Source organism: Montipora foliosa, chromosome 9 (assembly GCF_036669935.1).
Source record: "Montipora foliosa isolate CH-2021 chromosome 9, ASM3666993v2, whole genome shotgun sequence".
NCBI lineage: Eukaryota > Metazoa > Cnidaria > Anthozoa > Scleractinia > Acroporidae > Montipora > Montipora foliosa.
This window is the reverse complement of record NC_090877.1, coordinates 20,636,359-20,656,358: the sequence shown is the minus strand read 5'-3', so window position 1 is coordinate 20,656,358 and position 20,000 is coordinate 20,636,359. Positions and strand designations below refer to the sequence as shown.

Genomic DNA, 20,000 nt, shown 5'->3' with positions numbered 1-20,000 from the left:
TTCTTAAGTAAATTCTTACTAATTAGCATGACAACAACATCATTAACATAAGAAAAGGAGGGAGATCTGTATCATAACAAGGTCAACACCAGCCGCACTTTCATTTGAAGGCCAGGTAACTAAGCACACAACTGTTTAAAGGTCTATTAGCATACTGCTCTGTCAGTAGCAAAATATAAACCTTTTCAGCTGAAAATGCATTCCTCCAAAATGGCTATTAAATCTGAGAGGTCACTTCAATCCTCTGATTTAGGGTCCTGATTTAATGGCCTTGCAATGCAAATTACATGTAATGTACTAATGGCTTTTATTTGTCTTGACTAGAACAAATTTCTAAAACGAGGGTAAGGGTAAGACCAAAGGTGAGGGTAAGGGTAAGGGTAAGGATATGAATACAGAAAGTATCCTAAAAATGCATAAAAGCTAACCTTAACTTTTGTTTAGGCCTCATTAGGCCTAAGGTTAGCTTTTATGCATGTTTAGGATACTTTTTGTATTCGTCTCCTTACCCTTACCCTTACCCTGACCCTTAGTCTTACCCTTACCCTCGTTTCAGAAACGCCACAAATTTTCATGGGCTTGAAATGAAAGTCCTATCCTCAATTTGGCTGTGACATATTGCATATAACATTTTGCAACTAACAGCAGAATTCTCTTTCCATGTGAGGGGCTTTAATACGAAATTCAAATAGCTTATTTCATAGCTACCTTTGTGATCTCTAGCATTGATGTCACACTCCAATTCAATAAGACCAATAACAACTTCACTTGTGCCTGTCAGAGCTGCATGGTGGGAAGCAGTAAACCTGTTAATATAATCAAGACACATCAAGCATTCCCAACAAGACAATCATGCCCTTACTGCAAGTAACATAGAATCTGCATCCAGATTCCTAATGTGATCTGTGTCATTCTTACAGCCATCAGGAATCAAGATCGATTTTGTCTTGTGGGACAATCACTGTAAACCCAAACTGCCTTTTTATTATTAGTGCACTTATTATATACTCAAACCAAGCTGCCCACGCTCAATAAGACAATAATTCCTTTTAGTATTTATTTTCAACATGCTCTAAACAGGATGGATCAATGAATCTACATGAATTACATGTAGCCATACTGTTCAAGCCTTACATTGTACTTCCTCAAGATTTACATTTTTGCTGCTTTCATCATTATAAAATTTCTAAATAAGCAAACAGTCTACTCAATTACCAATCAGAAGAACAATTCAAACATCTGCAATGCTATTTTTTCAAGAATAAGTACTTACAGGATCATAGAGTTACCACAGAGATTCCAACCCTCCTGTTTTGGCCAGAAAGCTCGACCCGTTTTTAGCTAGTATTTCCAGCCTCCCATTTCCTATAATATTCTCCCAGTTTTTGAAACTCTTCCCAGCCAAAGAAAGATAATATTTTCCCTGTTTAACCAGTCTTTTTAGCTCGATTCTCTGCCATTTTTCTGAGGTTTCTCAGCCATTTTTACCCTTTGGGCAACCAAGCATGAAGCCTGCGGTAATTTTAGGCATGGTAACATACTGGATTGCCACAACTTTGTGTGAAAGGTTTGCGTTCATGTGTGACACGCCCTTGTGGCATTTCTTTGTCAATCTTATGATTATTAACGTTAAAAACTCCAATAATTTTAATTTCCATTGAATGTGATCTCAAAATGCAGGAAATGGCATCTTAGAGGCAAATTTTATCTTAAAACTTTTCCTGGGGGAGCATGCCGCGAGCGCAGCTACGCCGCTCCTAAAACCTCCCATTTTTAGTTGACAGGAATGGAATCTCTGCGTTACTGTACCATGAATTTAAAACTTTAATTAAAGTAATAAGAAAAAACGAGACTTTCTCTCCTTACCCATCCTCATCTTGTATGTTGACATTATATTTCTTTCCACCTTTTTCTAAAATTAAAGTTAATGACTATGTCATAAGTTTCACTCCTAACAAAACACATTACAAGTACAAATACCAGGGGTTGGTACTTACAGTATTTTGATGAACCTACAGTACTGCTCAAAAGTGATTTTAACCATCCTACAGGAATCACTTAGCATGACAAATTGCAATTCAAAACAGCAGTTATTAGGGCACTCTCCAGAACAATGTAAATGAACATGAGCATACAAATAACTTGCACCATCATATCTTTTGTTCTAACAAGGATGCCACAATAAGAAGACTTCAGAATTGCATAGCACAAGAAAATTATTTTAATGTCAAGCAACTATCTTACATTGTACCTTTAAGTGATACTGTAATTAACGGTACTACATGTATGTTTATACCCACCCATTCAAACACTGTACACAAAATTTTATTAATGACCTGAGTTGATATTAATTAAACAAAACTGAAACAAACCAGACAGGTAGGAACACAGGTAAGGAATTCAGGAAGAGACAATTTTTCAAGTAGTTCTTCAAAAAGTGGGACCATAGATCAGTGGATGAAATCATCTGTTTGTTGGTAACTCTGAGAACCTGTTTAACGTTTCATGCAAAGTAAAGGTCACAATTCTTTTGGTGAAGTGTATTCCTTTATCAATGGTACTCTCAGTGCTGTATGGTTACTTGTCTTGAAGGGTGATCATAAAAAATTATTATGGTGAGCTTAAAATGTTTCATCTGTGCCACAGCTAAAAACTAATACACTGTAGCTATTACCTAAAAAAGGGTGTTTCCACCACATTTCCAAACAAAATATCTAATAATAATTATATTGGTGCACAGCTATAAAAGATAAAGAGAGACATTTAAGGTGGCTCACATCAGTTTTAACAATTTCAAGGTACATGTAATGTTTTATTAGAAGGATTAACTCTTCACTGTTTCACAAAACAGTAAGGTTATGGTACCAAATGAAGCAGCAATAATTGCTTGATAACAAGCACTCATTGATGTGACATAATTGGTCACCAAGGCAACAAAAGAACCATCTAAAAATGCCCTGTATTTTGTCTTTAAATGCTCATACTCCAGCTCAAAAACTAAATCAGTTACCCCAATTTAAGTAATTAGCAGGCTCCAATAAAACTCTTGCGCAGATTCAGAACCACCTTAATTTTTTTAACTTTGTATAGAGTCTTATCTGAGGTTGCTTATTACTTTTCAGAAATAGAAATTGGGGTAACCAAGTATGTTTTCGAGATGTAAGTGTTTAAAGACAAAAAAAAGGGAATTTTTAGATGGTTTTTTGTTGCCATGGTGACCTATTACGGGACATCAATGAGTGCATCTTGTTAAGCATTGATTGGTGTTTGATATGGTACTATAACTTTGCCATTACATGAAACATTTGGCTAGATTGAATCCTTCCAAATGGTAACATTTGTTGAAACTGGTTCAAGCCTCCTTAAATTACACGAAAAAGAATCTAAACTGGTTCAATGCCTCAGCTATAAAAGCTGATCAAAAGAAAACATGTAAATTACATTCTATTGTCCCAGGCGATATCAGGGCTACAGGTTAAAAATGAAAACAATTTTTTAACCATTCAAGCCTCTCTTGAAAATGTCAATATTGTGATACTGCAAGTCGAACAATTTGAGGATGTTGATTTTTCCTTACTGCAATAATCAGTATTCACGACAATGAACATCAACTTTCACTAGTAAATATTTACCATATTTGGTTCGCAAAACAACTCTTAGGAACTCTATCAATGGCAGGCTTACATGTATATCATTTTCCAATATCTACCTTCTACTGACATATTGGGACCTTTGGATGTAACTAGAAAAACATGATAAACTATATTGACAATGACTGGCTATAAAAAAACCTTGCATCTCCTTGGTTACTGATAGCATATCCATGCAGTAATCAGCCTCAAACAGATGATCTAGGAACTAAATTTCTTCACTGAGTGACTATCTAGAAAACATCCAAAGTTGATAGTGACATGACATGCATTGAATGAGATTTGATGCGTACTCAATCTTGTCCTTGAAATCAAATATTCACTACTTCCAATATTGTTTTTGGCATCTACTGAATGTATCTGTAGATTGACTCCTCCACACAATACATCTAGCAGAAATATTCAGAATTTTAAGAAAAAAATTGTATTCAGAAGATTGCAAAATTTTGAGTTCTCAAGTGGGAGGACCAGTCATTCCCCAAACCCACTCCTACTGTAAATTGCTCTACTCCACTCCCTATGTCTATTGTTAATAAGTAAAAGACACTTATTTTGTTGATCCAGTACCTGTAACACTTGATCAATATTCCACTGACTAAAAAACAAATAATCACATATAGAAAACAATAATAATATAAATTACTTGTGATGGATAATATACCTTCCTTTTTTTAACAGAAAGTCACCCTAAAAAAATTTTTTTTTAAAAAGGTTATACAAATTTTGCTGAAAGCAATAATGATCAATTTTCCACTTTTTGCAATTGCCTTTGTAATATTGTTTTTGTTTCTGTGTATGTGCGTGTGAGTATTATTATGTACAATGAGCTCTAATATTATATTTAATATTAATTTAATATTAGGGAACCAACTATTTTACTATACCGTGTCATTCGGTTTTCTATTTTGTTGGTATCCACGAGCTTCTTAGTTATAATTAAACCAAGGCAAAAAGCTCAACATTGAAAGATAACCTCTCAATGCAAATTAAGTAACATTAAAATTTGCAAGATGGATTGCCATCAAGATTTCCTCAAAATTTTCAAAATATTTCATATCCATAAGAAATAAAAACCAATAGCCTGATACTGCTCTGTAAACTTAGAATAAAACAAGAGCCTTAACTAACTAAAAAATTCTTAATTTGTCACTAAGTCTTCTGGGTTTTTAAGAAACTTACAGTGCAAAAAAAGACAAACTGACCAATTAGACAGATTAATAATAACAATCAATAATTAATTTCATCACCAATTATTGATAATAAAATTGCAAAAATTGGTTGAAATGATGAATAATTAATCAATATTATTAAACAGAATTGTCTTGAAAAGAACATAAATTACAAAACTGCTAAAAGAGCCTTTTTTTAAAAATAATCCTTTTGTATCTAACTTAGCCTTGTGTGGTACTTTTTTAATTAACATAGACTGCTCTGTAGGACTAAAAATTACACAAAATGAAAATGTCTGGGAAATGAACAGTTAACAAATTAGTATACTTAGAAGAAAAATAAATAATTTCAAAGGAAATGCATCATCAATATCAAAAACCAAACTACTCTAACTAATTTAAGCTCAAAAATAAATTAATTTATAAGACTATGGGCAATTACTGATCTCGTCTGTAAACAAAAGTGACATAAAGCAACCTTACAGATAAAAGTTGACATCAATTAATGTTACTGTGTTAGCAGATTGTATTAATTTTATGTATTAGTACTTTTTGAGGCAATAAATAATTGTTCTCTTGACTATGATCAGCTCTCCATTTTGAAGTATGGAAAGATGAGCTAAATTTAAAGATAAAAATTTATGTTTGCACTTAAGCTTAATGAATAATAATGATCCATGCATGTGCTTTTCCTATAAAACTATGTTCCTTCACACTACCCCACTTCAAATGAATAAAATCCCTGAAATAATAAACACGAGTTGGATTGCTAATAAATGCTTCCGATTGACGAATTTGTAACAAAGCCTCACAAGCTCAAACAAAGATTATAGACCTTGTACTTGTAAATTAAAATTTCTTTACTGGACGACTTTCTACAAGTTTGTTTTCCCAAGAATTTTTGGTGTTGTTCTTTCGCAATTGCTACTACATATTTTGGACCGGCTTTGAGGAAAGGTAAACAACTTTAAAATGTATTAAAAATAAACATTTTTCTTTTTCCGTCACCCATGTATAGCACAGCATTTGACGAGTAAAGACTGTCCTGATACGATCGAAACATACTCACTGAAATATATTTATGTTCATTAAAAAAAACTTAATAAATGTTAATTATAAGTGCATGAGTAAAATTTAAAACGTGAATGCAAACCTCGATTTGTATGACTTTGCATTTTGCGTTCATTAATTTAAAGATGATGAAAAATGAAAACAAATTATCTCTTGCGTGTTAGCAAAAGGGAAATAAAATGACTAATTGTCAAACTAGCAATCAAAATTCTTTGGCTTACTTACTTGCTTTTATGGCTTTGATTTTTGAAGCTAGCTTTCTGAAAGCTCCAAGGTCGTTGGATTTTACCGCCTGAAGTAACTCCTGGTCTTTAGCCATGACATAGAATATTTGTCCTCAAAAGATGTCTTTGACTATTAATATTCCGATCAGTTAGCCACAAACTAATTTAGACGATTTCTTAGAATTGATCGAGTCATAAGCATAAATAATCAAACGCTGGCCATTTCGAGACCCATTTCCCGACCAAGGGCCAGTTGATTTCTTTAGTTCATTGTTGGAGCAGCAGAGAGTACAGGAATTCAAATATGTAATCCAGACGAAAACGAAGAGGCAGCGGTTAGAGTAAATACTTCTTCGCTGTTATTCGAGAACGCAATCGATTTTGAGGCGTGGATCACGAAAGCCCTTCTCGCCGTCTCGGTATCGCGAACATGACGTCACATTATCATTAAAGCTGATGCGAATACAGTGTCTGTGCTTTGAGATTTTCTAGCCTTAATTAAGATACATTTCCTCAACAATTCCCTTCTGAGGCTTGGCACTGTTTACTCATTAGCCAAGTGCTTTTCCATGCGTTACAGCAAAAGAAGAACTCAAAGAAAAGGGGAAGTCTGTTCCATAACCATCCTTCCTTATGGAATACGTTAATCAGGTTAGAAGCAACTTAAAAATAGAAAAACACGTATCAATTAATTATTACAGGAACACAGAACGCATTCGAACAGAGGTGGCCCAAAATGCACCAGGCATTATAACTCCTTGATCTCTCCTTTGAACTTTTTTTCCAAAAAGGCAATTTTAATTGAATGATACTAGGTTCCCCTTTTCACTCAAACAGCTTTAATTTAGTATTTCATGGCCCTATATATATTTAGTAACAGCAGTAGTTGGTTGAAGTGTATTAGCTACGCCTGTATGAGTAATATCTTTGTAATTTGTATATAGTGTTAATGATGTAAGTAACTCTGTTTTGTTGTAAAATTGTACATAATAAAAATAAATAAATAAATTTACTCGGGAAAGGGTTGACTCAAGGAATTATTGGAGATAGAGAATCCCCTTGCTGAGCTCCTGGTAAACACCAATACCGCCTCGAAAGACCTTTCCTGAAAGACCTAATGCACCGATCAACTCGAAACTTCAACATCCCACCCCCCCCCCCCCCCCCCCCCTCCCCTTCCTGGGCAAACCACGGGAATCTGAACTTTTCAAGATTGGATCGTTCAAATTCCCGCCCCCTCGGGCCAAAATAGTGTTCAAATGCCCTACTCTGTCGTCGGATTTGTCTGTCTGTCACCAACTTTTGAACACCTTTTTTGTAAGCCAATCGCTCACAAATGCTATATCTCTTCCTTTAAACTCTTCCATCTCGTCCAAACATGTGTTTTATGCCTGGTGGCGACCTCGGCGCCCGAGAAAAAAAGTCATTTGAAACTTGACTCTTCCGGTTTAATTTTCCCCACCCCACGCAGGCAAAGGTCAAATTCCCCACTCCCCGGGCACAGAAGATAGGCAAATGCCCAGAGTTTGCCCCGGGGGGGGGGGGGAAGATGTTGAAGTTTAGATTTGATCGGCGCATAAGATACCTAGGCCCACACATCCTAAAAAGTGCATGAGCTTTTCCAGTACCGTCAGTTGCGGTTTTCCAGTCATAACTATATTTATATTCGTAAACAAATTTAATACCTGAATGGAACAGTATCGGACTCTCAAAAAAATCTTATGCGCGCGTCCGGCGTCGTGATAAAAGCAAGCTTAAGCACATATAAGAAATACAAACTCGGATTTTAAATACAAGCTCGTGAAACTAGTTTCCAGAAACAAAAGAAAGATTATATAATCGTCTTTATTCCGACGTGCGCATTTTGAAACTCTGATGGCAGCACCAACGCAGGAAACACGGCGCGAGCTGTAGCTCCGGATTATACAATGACCTTTCGTTGGCCTTGAATGGATTTTTTGCCCAGAACGTTTTACACTGAGGTAGTTTGCAAGGGTCCCTGTAGCAACATTTTCGTGTGAATAAAACTGTGTAAAATATTGCACGATATTTCCTCGGCGGTATTCTCTTATCCGTGCCGGCGGAACATCAGATAAAGCTCGATTTGCTTATGATATAGATACACCCGGCGAAAAACTTCGAATACTATGCTGCGAAAAGCGATATATTTCTTAACTGAAACAGCTAACTGACTGAAGCACGCGGCTATTACTATGGAAACGGACATGGATACGTTATTGAGAGACCGATATGTGCGCAGGCGCATATCCAACAATGTTCTTCATTCAATCTTGTTCCCAGGATCTTTCATCCCCTCACCCCAGAGAGGTGGGCAGCTGAAACATCCTGGTAACGAGGTTGCCGGGAGGTTGTGCAAAAAGATCGCCGAGAAGGCAAATTTCACCTATTTTTTGTCCACGATGGAAGGGTAAAATAATATTAAAAATTGGCCGTTTTCTACTAGTCTGTGATCGTTTCGTTTCTTAACATACTGATGACTGTCGCACTCGCCACTGGACTGAAAAACAATTTTGTGTTAACGGTGAGCAAAAATCTGTCAAAGGCAGTATTGGTAGTCTTCAAACAGGCACCTTATTTATATAGGAAAATTAAGGCTCCATGAAATTAAAGTATTGAAAATGAACGCGACTTAAATTAACGCGAATTGATTGTAAAGAAAATAAACACCAAGGAGGAGGTAGAATTTCAGGAAATTAATGCGATAAGACACAGTTGGTAATGACCACTGGAACAAATTTATTCAAAACTGGAAGCAAAAAAAAATTCACTGAACAAAACTGAGTCCCCTGGTTAACAAAACAGTCCTCAAAATTCTAATTAATGTAGAGATTAACGGAAAAAAAAAGCTTGTATCTTATTTTGTTGTTTTGTAGGTGTCATGAATGCCTGGAAAGGTTTCAAAACTAGGGTTAAAATAATGGAAATTAAGAGCGCGGAAATTAACGCTGCACTTTATTAACGTCGCGGAAAATAACGCTCAACATAATTAGCGCGACTTAATTAACGCGAATTTTAACGATTCGCGTTAATTTCATGGAACGTTACTTACTTTAATAGGGAAATTGTATTTTTAACTTCACCCAAGTTCATGTAGGTGTCTTCCTTTTTATGTTTAATTAAAACTCTCTACTGATTTCCGTGTATTCTTTATTTATTTAGCTAACTGTAAGGCTTATTCGAGCTGAAACAGTTGACAGTGTGCACGTACGTGTTCTCAACTAATCAGACAAGAGTAATGTTTTTTTTGCATGTGTTTTTTCTGAGACAAAAGAAAATGTTTGCTCAGAAGAAGAGTTGAATCGCTAAAGAATTAGATGGGCCACCAACTCTTTGACGGACCACCATTGTGAGGCCAAAAATGAAATACATGGCGTTAATTCCAGCAACGCACGAAAGCCACCGCTAAGTTTTTTCAATGGAAATCTTTTCTTTTCCCGTCCGCATAGTGCGTGACCTTAGTTTTTCAATTTTGCAAAAAAGCTTAGCTTATATTGCATATACATGTACCATATTTTCCAGTGAATATGTAATCAAAGTTGGGCTTTTCATCGCTATCCATTTACTCAAGGAAAACGTCTCAGTACCCCTGTTTTTCCTTTCAATACGTACTTTCTTTTACGTATTTAGTGCTATGTTATCACGGTTTTAAGTTACTGATTATGAGTTAGGAATTCAGTTCAGTTGAGACCAAGTCCGGCTTCTGCATGCCGTCACTACAGGGCCTCTTCTTCTCAAGTGTTGTGGAGAACCAAGTCATTCCTTCGGAGTGAATTGTTCCAAACGCTCGTGCTATACTGCCGTAATTCAGTACAGTCTTCCACTTCGCCCGGCACGGCAAATAGCGTGATCTTTGAGTCCCTACATCAAGTCACACTTCGTAACTTCAGAATTTCACTCATACTGAAGCACAAAGGAGGGTTTGGGGAAGGGATAAATGTTAAATGGTGAGATAAACGTTACATTAAGACAGAACTCTTGAGGGCCATTCAATCAAAGGCCCGATAAATTAACAACCAAACAAAAGCTAGGCCACCCAAGAAGTTTGTGGCGTATGCATCGCCTGAAATGTTGTGGCTCATCCTTAGTGGGAATTACAGTGCAACGCACCTTACCGTAGCAACCCAAAAAACTTTCACATTTGACAACCACGTGTAAATGCGTCAACTCAACAACCCATGCAACGGTGTTCAACTTACAATTGTACGAGCTTTGCAAGGAAGCCTGACTGTCAATCAAATTCACACACCCTGATTGGCGGACAATTTGTACAAAAATTTGTAAGGTGGCTACGGTAAGGTGCGTCGCATTGTAACGTTGGAGGCAAATTTTCTTTTATTATCCCTCTTCAACCCATAAATGTAATCAGAGTTCTAGGCGAACTTAAAAAGTTTTTTTTTTTTTTAATTGTGAGTTGAGATTAAATTAGAGCACTCTTTTGTTTCCAAATGGAGCATCAGACCCAGAATCCAATGAGATATTAATAGTAAGAGATTCAAAACTGAAATGTGCAACTCAAAAAAATGCGACGTTAAATAAAAGGCCAGAAACCAAGAGTAAAAACTACGAATATCAATTCACAAGCTTTCTTAATCCAGGATTGTTTACATATCTAGTCAAGTTCTCAATGCCATGAAGACAAATATTAGCATTAGTTCATCCAGATATAATTTAAGGAATGAGACAAGGCTTTGCAATGCGTTGCGTTGGCCACGTATCTCTCTATTACGATTTTCAAGTTTTATGGTTTTACATCAATTCTACCTCGTCTTAGTTTACGATCTTGCCAACTTTACGCCCACCTTTAGATATAATCTACCCTCAGGACGCGAGGTTTTTGGTACCGTGGATTTTTTATCCTCGATCCGCTCAAGTCGCTGACATTGTCACATGTCTCATTCCTCCTTTTCACAAAACGTTATTTCGTTCATCAAACAAGCAGTCACGCAAAGTATTAAACCCAATTTCTAGCTGTGTTCTATGTTTTTGTTGCAAAATATAGTTTGAAATATAGTTCGAAATTTTAAAGACAATCCAAAATAGGTAACGGTTCTTAGTCGCACTATACAGTACAGCTTCAGATTTAGAAAAACGATAATTTAGTTAAGTCCACAAGGAAATCATGCACTTGGTTAGCATATCAGGGGAAAGTATTTGGCGGAAATCAGTATACTGCAATAATGTGATAACATCTTGAAATTAATCAAATCAGGAAATGAATTAGACACAAAACGTTTTACACCATGGTACATATGTAAGAGAGGAATTGTACCATATCAAGTGTCGAGAGTTAAGGGCTTGAAAAATTCGAAGTGGTAATTCCGATAGTGGGACAGATATTTACGATAGCTTTCTGTAGGAGTAATTAGAAGGATCATGTTTGAGCAAATGCAAACATATTATGGCTCTTCATTGGCAACTGTATCTTCAGACAATCGGTGGTGTGTAAATAGAGCATTGCACACGGAAATACGTAGCTTTGGACCGTCAGTCTAAGAGGCGCCTTTTAAACAAACCTGCCAATTTTGGCCATTGAAAAAGACAGCGGACAGTCGTGACCGGCCAAATGTTCGTCTCCTGTCTATGATAGCCACCAGCGCGTGCTTTGCAAGCTTTTCCGAAGCTTGGGCCGATTTCTTGGACGATCAAAAGCAAATCCGTTTATACCAGGCACTGTACTGATTGGATTGCATTTTCAGGTGCGTTGTTTTGTGAGAAATTCTACTGAGTTTCTTAGGTTATCGCTGTTACTTTAATTCTTAACGGATTTTCTCCGTCTAGCATCAAACCATCGCCAGATGCATTACAATAATAATCTTCATCTTTGTCTTGCTCGACTCCTTTTTGAGCACCTATATAAACATCCTAGCTGACTGTTAAAACACAATTATCAGATGGATAGTTTCAAAGTACATCCACCATGAAGTTAGACCTGTTACGATTCATTCATGTGTATGATACGGCTACCTCGTAGTCTCTTCTTTGACTGTTCGCCTGAGTCACTGGTCTTAAATACCACTGATTTCTTAGATTTACTGATTTTGCAGCCTTTTGTCATCCACGGATAATCTCGACTGAGGCATATCGAATTGATCCGGTTGTCTGAAATTATTTTGTTCTCAAGTGGAATGGTTCAGTGAAGTTATCGTCGATTCGTCCTTGCTATATACCTTTTTGATTGCATGGGTTCATTGATAGATATAAACAGAGTTTTAAAACAAAGGGAATGATGGTTTATTACTAGATATAACTGTATTTCTTTTTCAGTCCGAAAGCTCTTCGGCTAAAACATCCTGTTCGTGACTCTGTGAACGTACAGTTACAAAGATGTGAGCTTTGATAAGTCAATATTTAATTTTATTAGAGAGCAGCACATCATCGCCTTGTTAAATTTTAATTAATCAGTCAGGTTGAAACAGCAGGAAGATCGCACAAGTTGGCGACTTTGCCTGGTGAAAAAATTCTCTCGTGTTTCTTGGTATAATTTATATAATTCGTTGAGATATAAGCTTTCAGCCGTTTACAAACTTACTTCAAGTCTCAAAATACCAGAAAAAATGTTAAAAAAACTTGAAAACACTGGTGTTAAATTTCCATTAATTTCACCATTTTCACTAGGCGGACCCTGAACGGTCAACGTTTGTTAAATTTCGGTACACGTTCAAGTTCGACGGCGACTCTTGCATGCTTGATCTTTATTTCAAGCTTGCCGACCCATTTGATTCATACAAAATGATGAATCATGATTAAGCTATTGAAACTCAGACATAGTTTGATCAAACTACTCCGGTTTTAAGAAATTTGAATGAATCTTAAGAAGTTAAAATTCAAAGACCCTTTCATAGACCTTTTCACGATTTCTGACGCCATATTGCTTAGGGGCCCGCATGTGAATGTATGAGAATCTTGCCGACTTTGAACAGTATAAATCCTTTAAGGTCTGACCGTTGTGGATAGCAAGAATACCTCTCAAAGAGCATTTCTATTGAGATAAGTTTCGTAAAGTATGGCGATAAAATTTGTAAATTTCATATAAACCATTGCAATCAAAATTATGAAAATTCCCAATGAGAAATTTGAAGCGACATTAGGAGATTTCTAACCGGTTTACAATTTTCAGACGTTGCGCCTTTTTGCAATGATATGTTTCCGTGAATGATATCAATAAAATGACTGAAAACATTTCAAAATGTTTGAAATCTGTCGCTTTGTAGCGGAGTTATAGAGGTTTGAATTCTGCCAAAATCCTATACGTCTCCTTAATAATTTTTTGCGCGTTTGCTCCCACCCAATATCGCGTCAGAAACCGTAAAAAGGACTATTGTAACTACTACTACATTCAAATTCCTCAGTTCATGCAATGGTAGTATCAACCTATGTCGTATTGGGGTTTCGACAAAACACTGACCCCCGGTTAAGTGACCCACTTACTGACCCCCCTACTGACCCCCTAAAAAATCAGTGGGAAAATGAATACTGCTTACTTAAGTCTCAACATCCCTTTTTAAACAGCATTGTTCAACAGTTTTTAAGTCTAAGCACCCATTTTAAAAAGGTTAGTTTTCGATTATTGTTGTGATGGCCGATTACTTCATGTAAGCTAACCTTTTTAAAATGGGTGCTTAGACTTAAATATTGCTGAACAATGCTGTTTAAAAAGGGTTTTTGAGGCTTAAGTAAGCAGTATTCATTTTCCCATTGATTTTATAGGGGGTCAGTAGGGGGGTCAGTAGGGGGGTCAGTAGGGGGGTCAGTTGACCGGGGGTCAGTGTTTTGTCGAAACCCGTCGTATTGTCAACGTGGTTGCAATGTGTCAGTGAAATTACAACTCTCATCCATCCACCCACCCATCCCCCACCAACTACAAAATAACAACTGAGTTTCTTTTAATGATGACTACTCAAAGTTGGTTTGGAAAGTAACCAATATCAGGCCAACAAAGTGAGGTTACTGCCCCTTTAACGACAAAGCATGTAACCCGTGATCCATGGGGGTCGTGTGCTGGAGGTCAATAAGAGGAAGAATATTGCCCTTGGGCGACCAGGGTGAAACTTTTCGGACCTGCTTGCCTTATAGGTAGTTTTACAAAAGGGAGAAGTCATCGGCGTACTTATAAGTAGTTTTATTTATGCCCTAAATGAAGCGACTGAAAGGTTGTCATGTTCTTTTTTGCCAGTGTTACATTGATATGCTAAGTTACGAGGCTTTTATTTAATCACGAATATGTTATTTTTAGATTCTAGGTCAATTATCGCTATTTATAGATCAGATACCAGATTTAAATGAATAGCTTTCAAAGTCATTATGTACTTTTGGTAATCCCCGGATTTGGAAAGTGGCTATCATGTACAAGAAGCAAACTCGAATACTTAACAAAATAAGTCATTTCGCTGATCAAAACAAACGGGATGAAATGTAGCTTTATGCTACCAGTAAGGTTTGTGCACTTTTCAGAGAAACTCTTTCGTGTTTGGATACCTTTGAAATTCTTGCCTCTGTTATGTCACCCGCGATTGTCAATAATTAGGGACTCGGCTTGCACGACATCAATTCACGCCGATTTTTCCTTCGCCTTTGGCATATTTCGTTTCATCAAACGGTTTAACATTCGCCTTTGGGATATTTCGTTTCATCAAACGGTTTAAATCTCTGGTTTGAAAATTGTGGTTCACTTGCAATCGCATTGCACCAAAGGGTCTCGTGTAAAATGTCATTTACATAATTTAAGGCGTAAATGTTTTCCAAAACAAACAATAATCCCTCTGCCGTTTTCGCTTCTTTTGAAAATAAATGTTTTCATTTAGTAAAAAGGTCGTAAGTTACTCTTGGACCACATGTTGCTTCATCGCCTTTTTAGTTGCAAAACTCTTATAATTTGCCATTAAAAATTAAGTTGATTTAGAAATATCGCTTAATTGGTTTGAGCTTTGTTGAGGCCGGTATGGAGAAGAAAATAAGAAAAACCCTTCCCGATGCTTTCGACCGTTTCACCATTTAGTGCAACAACCAACTCAATTAGTGACTAATGGAGTCAATCAGAGTTTGTATAGACAATTGTATAATTTCATTTTTTAATAGTACTCGAAACCGGAAAAACGGGCAAGTTAGAAAGCGCACTGCCAGCATTTTTGCTTAGTGAAGAGAAAAAGTGTATTTAAATCTTAAAAAAGAAATGTTTTAAACCTAAGCAAACTAAGGTTTAACGCGGATTTCTGCATGATTCAAAGCTGGAATCTATCATTTCCAACGACTAAGCGAAGAAGTTATTATGTAATTTGCTTGCCCTCTAAACTATTTCTTGTAATTACAAAACTATTACTGAGTGGTAGCGTAACAAGCGGCGACGTGGAAAATGTTCTGAGAATACTTTATCTTAAACAAATCTGTTTAGGCCCTTGTGACGAGTGTTTTCGTCGAAAGTTCTGAAAGTAACTCTTTAGGTGTCGCCGCCTTGGTAGGTATATGCTAAAACTGTTAACACACATTCATAAATAGGTCCATTGTCCTTGTTAAGACTAAAAAGCAAAGCAATTAGACCAAGAACGGAGGCCTATCGTATCTCAAAAAGTACAAAATACGGGTAGTTCTTGTATTTTACTGGTTAAGTTAAGAGCTCAACTTCAGAACGAAATAGAGCGGGTAATGATGGTGCACCAGAATAAGAAATTCGTACCATGACCAGACGTGGAGGTCACACTTGAAACTAATTAGGCCCAAAAGGCAAATTTGCATTTCTTTATCAACGTGGTGTGAAATGTATGCGACTAAGAGTTTCCTTTGTTGCTGAGACGTTAACACAACAATAAATTAAAACCCCTGTCAACTTGAACAATGGCTGACACTCCTCTGGCAAACCCCTGTAATCACCTGTATTTTTTTGTGCAGTATATCAACAAAGGTTTACGGAGACAGTGCGTTAGAGGAGTAATCAAAGGCTGCGAACACAGATAAACTACGCTGTAAGGCAGGAGAAATGAGAAATAATTCTGAGTTCTTGATGTCGCTGCGAAGAAAAAGCATGCCGCAGTCACGGTTCTCTGCAACTTCAACGATGCGCCATCCACGAACGTACACGCCACCACAGCAAAGAAAGCAGTCATGGTCGGGTAGCGCTGGTACTGGAGTGCTTTCATACTCGGTTGAAAAAAAACCGTTACCCAACAGGCTGAGGAGTAATAGCTCTGGTTGCAGAAATGATTATCTCAGCCCAGCAAGACTGGACTTTCAGCCGCTGAAGAAGCGACCGAGTCTTTGGGGAAGCAAGCTGAAGTTAGGCAGCAAAGATTCCGCGGCGGTATCAGAAAAGCACTCTATCGTGATGCTCGGAGCAGGAGGGGTAGGAAAAACAGGTAGAGGGCCGGATCCATTAGTTTAAGGCTTAAAAATTATTATCTTTATTTTAAAGGCTATCAAATTGAATCACATTATCGGTTTTACAGATTTCATAATTTGCCACTCATTACATTAGAGTTTTACACCACCGACTCAAAAGTAGGTAGCAACAACGCACGGGAGAAGTTGGCGGTTTGTATTGGAAACATCACATCAGTGAAGATACATCAAGTTCCGTTAAGTGCATCAAAGTAGCTGATAAGTAGCGACACCGAGTGCTTTGAAAACAGATCTCTTCGTGTTATGCAGCTTCCTGGATTTGACGTGGATAAGTGACTTGCAAAAGGTCGCTATATATAGCTTATATAGCAATATATAGAAGGTCGTAGATTCGACTCACTCTCGGATTTTTTTCCGAGTATTCCCAATTCATCATAAATAAATAGATCTCATCATATACATTGCTTGTTTGGAAAACCAAGGCTTCTTTAGGTCAGTCGAACTCGTATTCAACGCATTTCAGAAGCCTCTATGAGCCATTGGTATTCAGACGTCAAAACGACAAGCCTTTAGCTTTAGCTCTGGCTCATATAGTTCATTTAAATTCATTTCAGTCCAAAAGAAGCCACTTTTGAGTTTATTCCTCTCAAAGCTGTCAACGAAAACACAAAAAAGTCATTTTTATCTATTATTATTAGAATACTTCTTATCGGTTTTAAGCTAACTTCTACTTTGCTTTTCTTCCGTTATTTTTAAGTGTGATTGGCATATTTGCTTTTGTTTTACTTTGCAGCACTCGTTGTTCGATTCGTCACTGGCCGCTTCCTAAACGAATACGACCCGACACTTGGTAAGCAAGAATCGAAGTTTTAGCTTGCACGGTTCAGTCTAGGTTTGAGATACACCTGTATTTACTAGCTTCCTGTTATGCAAACACCGGTTAGTGAAGGTCAATTAAAATTCAGCGGCATTGATATACAAAATATTTATTCAGTGACAAGACATTTTTGACACCTTATTTACACTTTCCCTGGATCACGGCTGCATGAGGGATTTACGACATTTAACAAACCACCTTGCTTATATAATCACGCACTTTCGGTACCGTCACGTGCTACTATTTATCGTGATCCACGTGTTGTGCGAATATATTACACATGAAGAGAGCCGTCTAGATCTCTTCAACGTACTACCCAAATGATTATCCGTGCCCACATTTTCGGTTCGCGCGATAAGATGCCGTTTACCATTGGACTCATAAATAGAACAGTTCTTAACTTAGTGTCGATATACTTCTGTTTCGCATTGATCGTTTGACGATTTATCGATTTACCCATAAAAACCTGCGGCCACATTCTCACAAATGGCGGCTTGCAAGCAGCGTTTTTCTCACGCTCGATACGTACTTTGCACTCAAAACCAACCAATCAAAACTGGCCAGTCACTGCAATGACAAACAAACGACATTAATCTCTATTCGCTACGTATTGTTCGCATATTGTTGTGAAGCCTACTGAGTATACAGATATTATAATAACAAACAAAGTCGATCTAGTTGCTGTGTTGGACAGATTCCTTTCAATATCTTATGCAAGCGAAAAATATCACCTTAAATTTCAGTCATTATATAATTCTAAGGCCTTCTAAATGAACAGATTTTCATTATTGATCTTTATTATTCAGTCAAAACTGTCTTCTCTTCAGTTCCAAGCTGTTATTTTCTCTTTTCAGAGATGGTCTACGAAAAGGACATTGCTGTTGGAGAAAGCACAGTTTCACTTCACATTTTGGACACAGCCAATAACGTAAGCAATTACTCGCTCCGCCTTTGATGTAACAATCAATTTTAAATGTTGGCAAACGTTCCAATGCTTGAGTATTGTCCGGGTCAACAGTTTGATAACATTGGGCCAACATCTTGATTAGTCCGATGGGAGTTGACCAGTATTTGCCAATATGGGATACCATGGCCATCATTAATCCGGTACGTTTCGTGTTACTTCTACAAAGTTTGCACCCTTATGTTCCCACGATGGGGGAAGAATCAGCTTCAAAGGTCAGACGACAGTAAAAACGTCTTGAAAGACATGCAAGAAAACTTTTCAAGGCCCGTTTTGTGAATGTACAATTCCTTATTCAAAAATGCTGGGCTTTGAACTTATTTGGCGAGAATTTAAAATTGAAAATATTTCAAAGTCTTACTTTGAAAATTTAGAAAACTTGGCTTACCTGAGACACACTCATTATAGCCATAACCATTTGTATGATGAATTAAAACGGCGACGTTCTAATACCTTGAAACTGAGCAATTAATTTACTGTATTTTTCCTTGAGCGAAAATATGCTACAGAAAACTTTGCTCGCTAGGTGGATCGGCCGTTCGGACAAGTATTCGGCTCTTTGAGAAACTGGTTTAGGTTTAAGGCGGACTGCATACCTTCGACGTACCATTTGGCTGGACACTTGTTTCAACCTCGTCTTCAGGGTCTTCTCGGCTTTCAGCATGAAGACCACGTTGAAACCCGAAGATCGAGCGGGGGACGGGACTTCCCGAGGAGACTCGACTTGATGAGGGTGGTGTAATGTTTTCCACAAAAATATGGGGTAGCTGTCCATGTTGGTTCTACCCACTGTGTTTTTAATAGTCTGACAGGCGGAGAGGCGGATAATGAAGATGTCGCTAGAGTGTGAGCGAGCAGGGGAGCCCAGCCTCTCATATCGTTGCCTTGCGGCATGTGAAATCTGTGAAATATAATAGTACTTGTTCGTATATTCAAATGAAAAATCTAACCAGTCGGCAATTCCCCTTTCCTTTTTCCTTTTTCTTTCCTTCTTTAGACCGAAGCGTATTACATCAGAACTGGTGAGAGTTTTATTGTGGTATACTCTATTACGGATCACTACAGCTTTGAAGTGGCGAGGCAAATGGTCAAGCTTATCAGAGAGGTGCGAAAGTTAGACCAGGATGAGGAATGTCAGGTCCCTGTAATACTAATAGGAAACAAGAGGGACCTACGACGAGGGAGACAGGTCACCAAGGAGGAAGCGAGAGAGACTGCTGTAGAATTCTCCTGCTCGCATTACGAAACCTCAGCTCTGACCAACAGAAATGTTCAAATTTTGTTCCTTAACATGGTATTCCAAGTCAGGATGAACAAACAGGCACATCAAAAGACCCAAGGATCATCCGGTAGCAATGGATTTTTCAGTTCGGTTCGTCATCTGTTGAATCGAAGAAACAGTTTGCCGGGCTAGTGACTCGGTGTTGTGTCGTGTAAGTCTGTCACTGTGGAAGACAAAAAGAGGTAACTGGGTACATTTAAAGGCAAAGATTACGCACGACGTAAACGTGGCAAGACTGACGGCGCATTCACAGGGGTCAAACATTGGACACATTCTGCTACAGATAGTGCTACAGTTTAGGACAAAAATACTAGACGAAGGCACAATGGCACTGTTGCTGGCTCTTCAAAGTCTTTGGCAGCCTGAAGACGCAGACTATATTAAGTCTCGGTAGTCGTTTAGAAAGAAAGTCA

At 37.6% G+C, this 20,000-nt stretch overlaps 2 protein-coding genes across 5 annotated transcripts in view; one reads left to right on the top strand and one right to left on the bottom strand.

Moving 5' to 3' along the window:
* The window catches only part of LOC137969680 (caskin-2-like), a 37,526-nt gene extending 31,006 nt beyond the window's left edge, over window positions 1–6,520 (bottom strand). Inside the window, exons 1-3 of one of the 3 annotated variants that reach the window (XM_068816013.1) lie at window positions 6,116–6,520; window positions 1,867–1,912; window positions 709–806 (exon numbers count right to left, since the gene is read on the bottom strand). In XM_068816013.1, the coding sequence (XP_068672114.1) occupies window positions 709–806; window positions 1,867–1,912; window positions 6,116–6,209 (238 nt within the window). In that variant the 5' untranslated portion in view covers window positions 6,210–6,520. Of the gene's footprint in view, window positions 1–708; window positions 807–1,866; window positions 1,913–3,791; window positions 3,891–6,115 lie in introns of those variants that run through there. The other 2 variants (XM_068816011.1, XM_068816012.1) reach the window with 2 other exon arrangements.
* A 4,881-nt stretch (window positions 6,521–11,401) lies between these two features.
* The window catches only part of LOC137969660 (ras-related protein Rap-2a-like), a 9,514-nt gene continuing 915 nt past the window's right edge, over window positions 11,402–20,000 (top strand). The window contains exons 1-5 of one of the 2 annotated variants that reach the window (XM_068815992.1): window positions 11,402–11,831; window positions 16,018–16,481; window positions 17,258–17,314; window positions 18,196–18,269; window positions 19,303–20,000. The exon at window positions 19,303–20,000 is cut by the window's right edge and continues 915 nt beyond it. In XM_068815992.1, coding sequence (XP_068672093.1) covers window positions 16,106–16,481; window positions 17,258–17,314; window positions 18,196–18,269; window positions 19,303–19,719 — 924 coding nt within the window. In that variant the 5' untranslated portion in view covers window positions 11,402–11,831; window positions 16,018–16,105 and the 3' untranslated portion in view covers window positions 19,720–20,000. Of the gene's footprint in view, window positions 11,832–14,288; window positions 14,570–16,017; window positions 16,482–17,257; window positions 17,315–18,195; window positions 18,270–19,302 lie in introns of those variants that run through there. The other variant, XM_068815993.1, reaches the window with a different exon arrangement.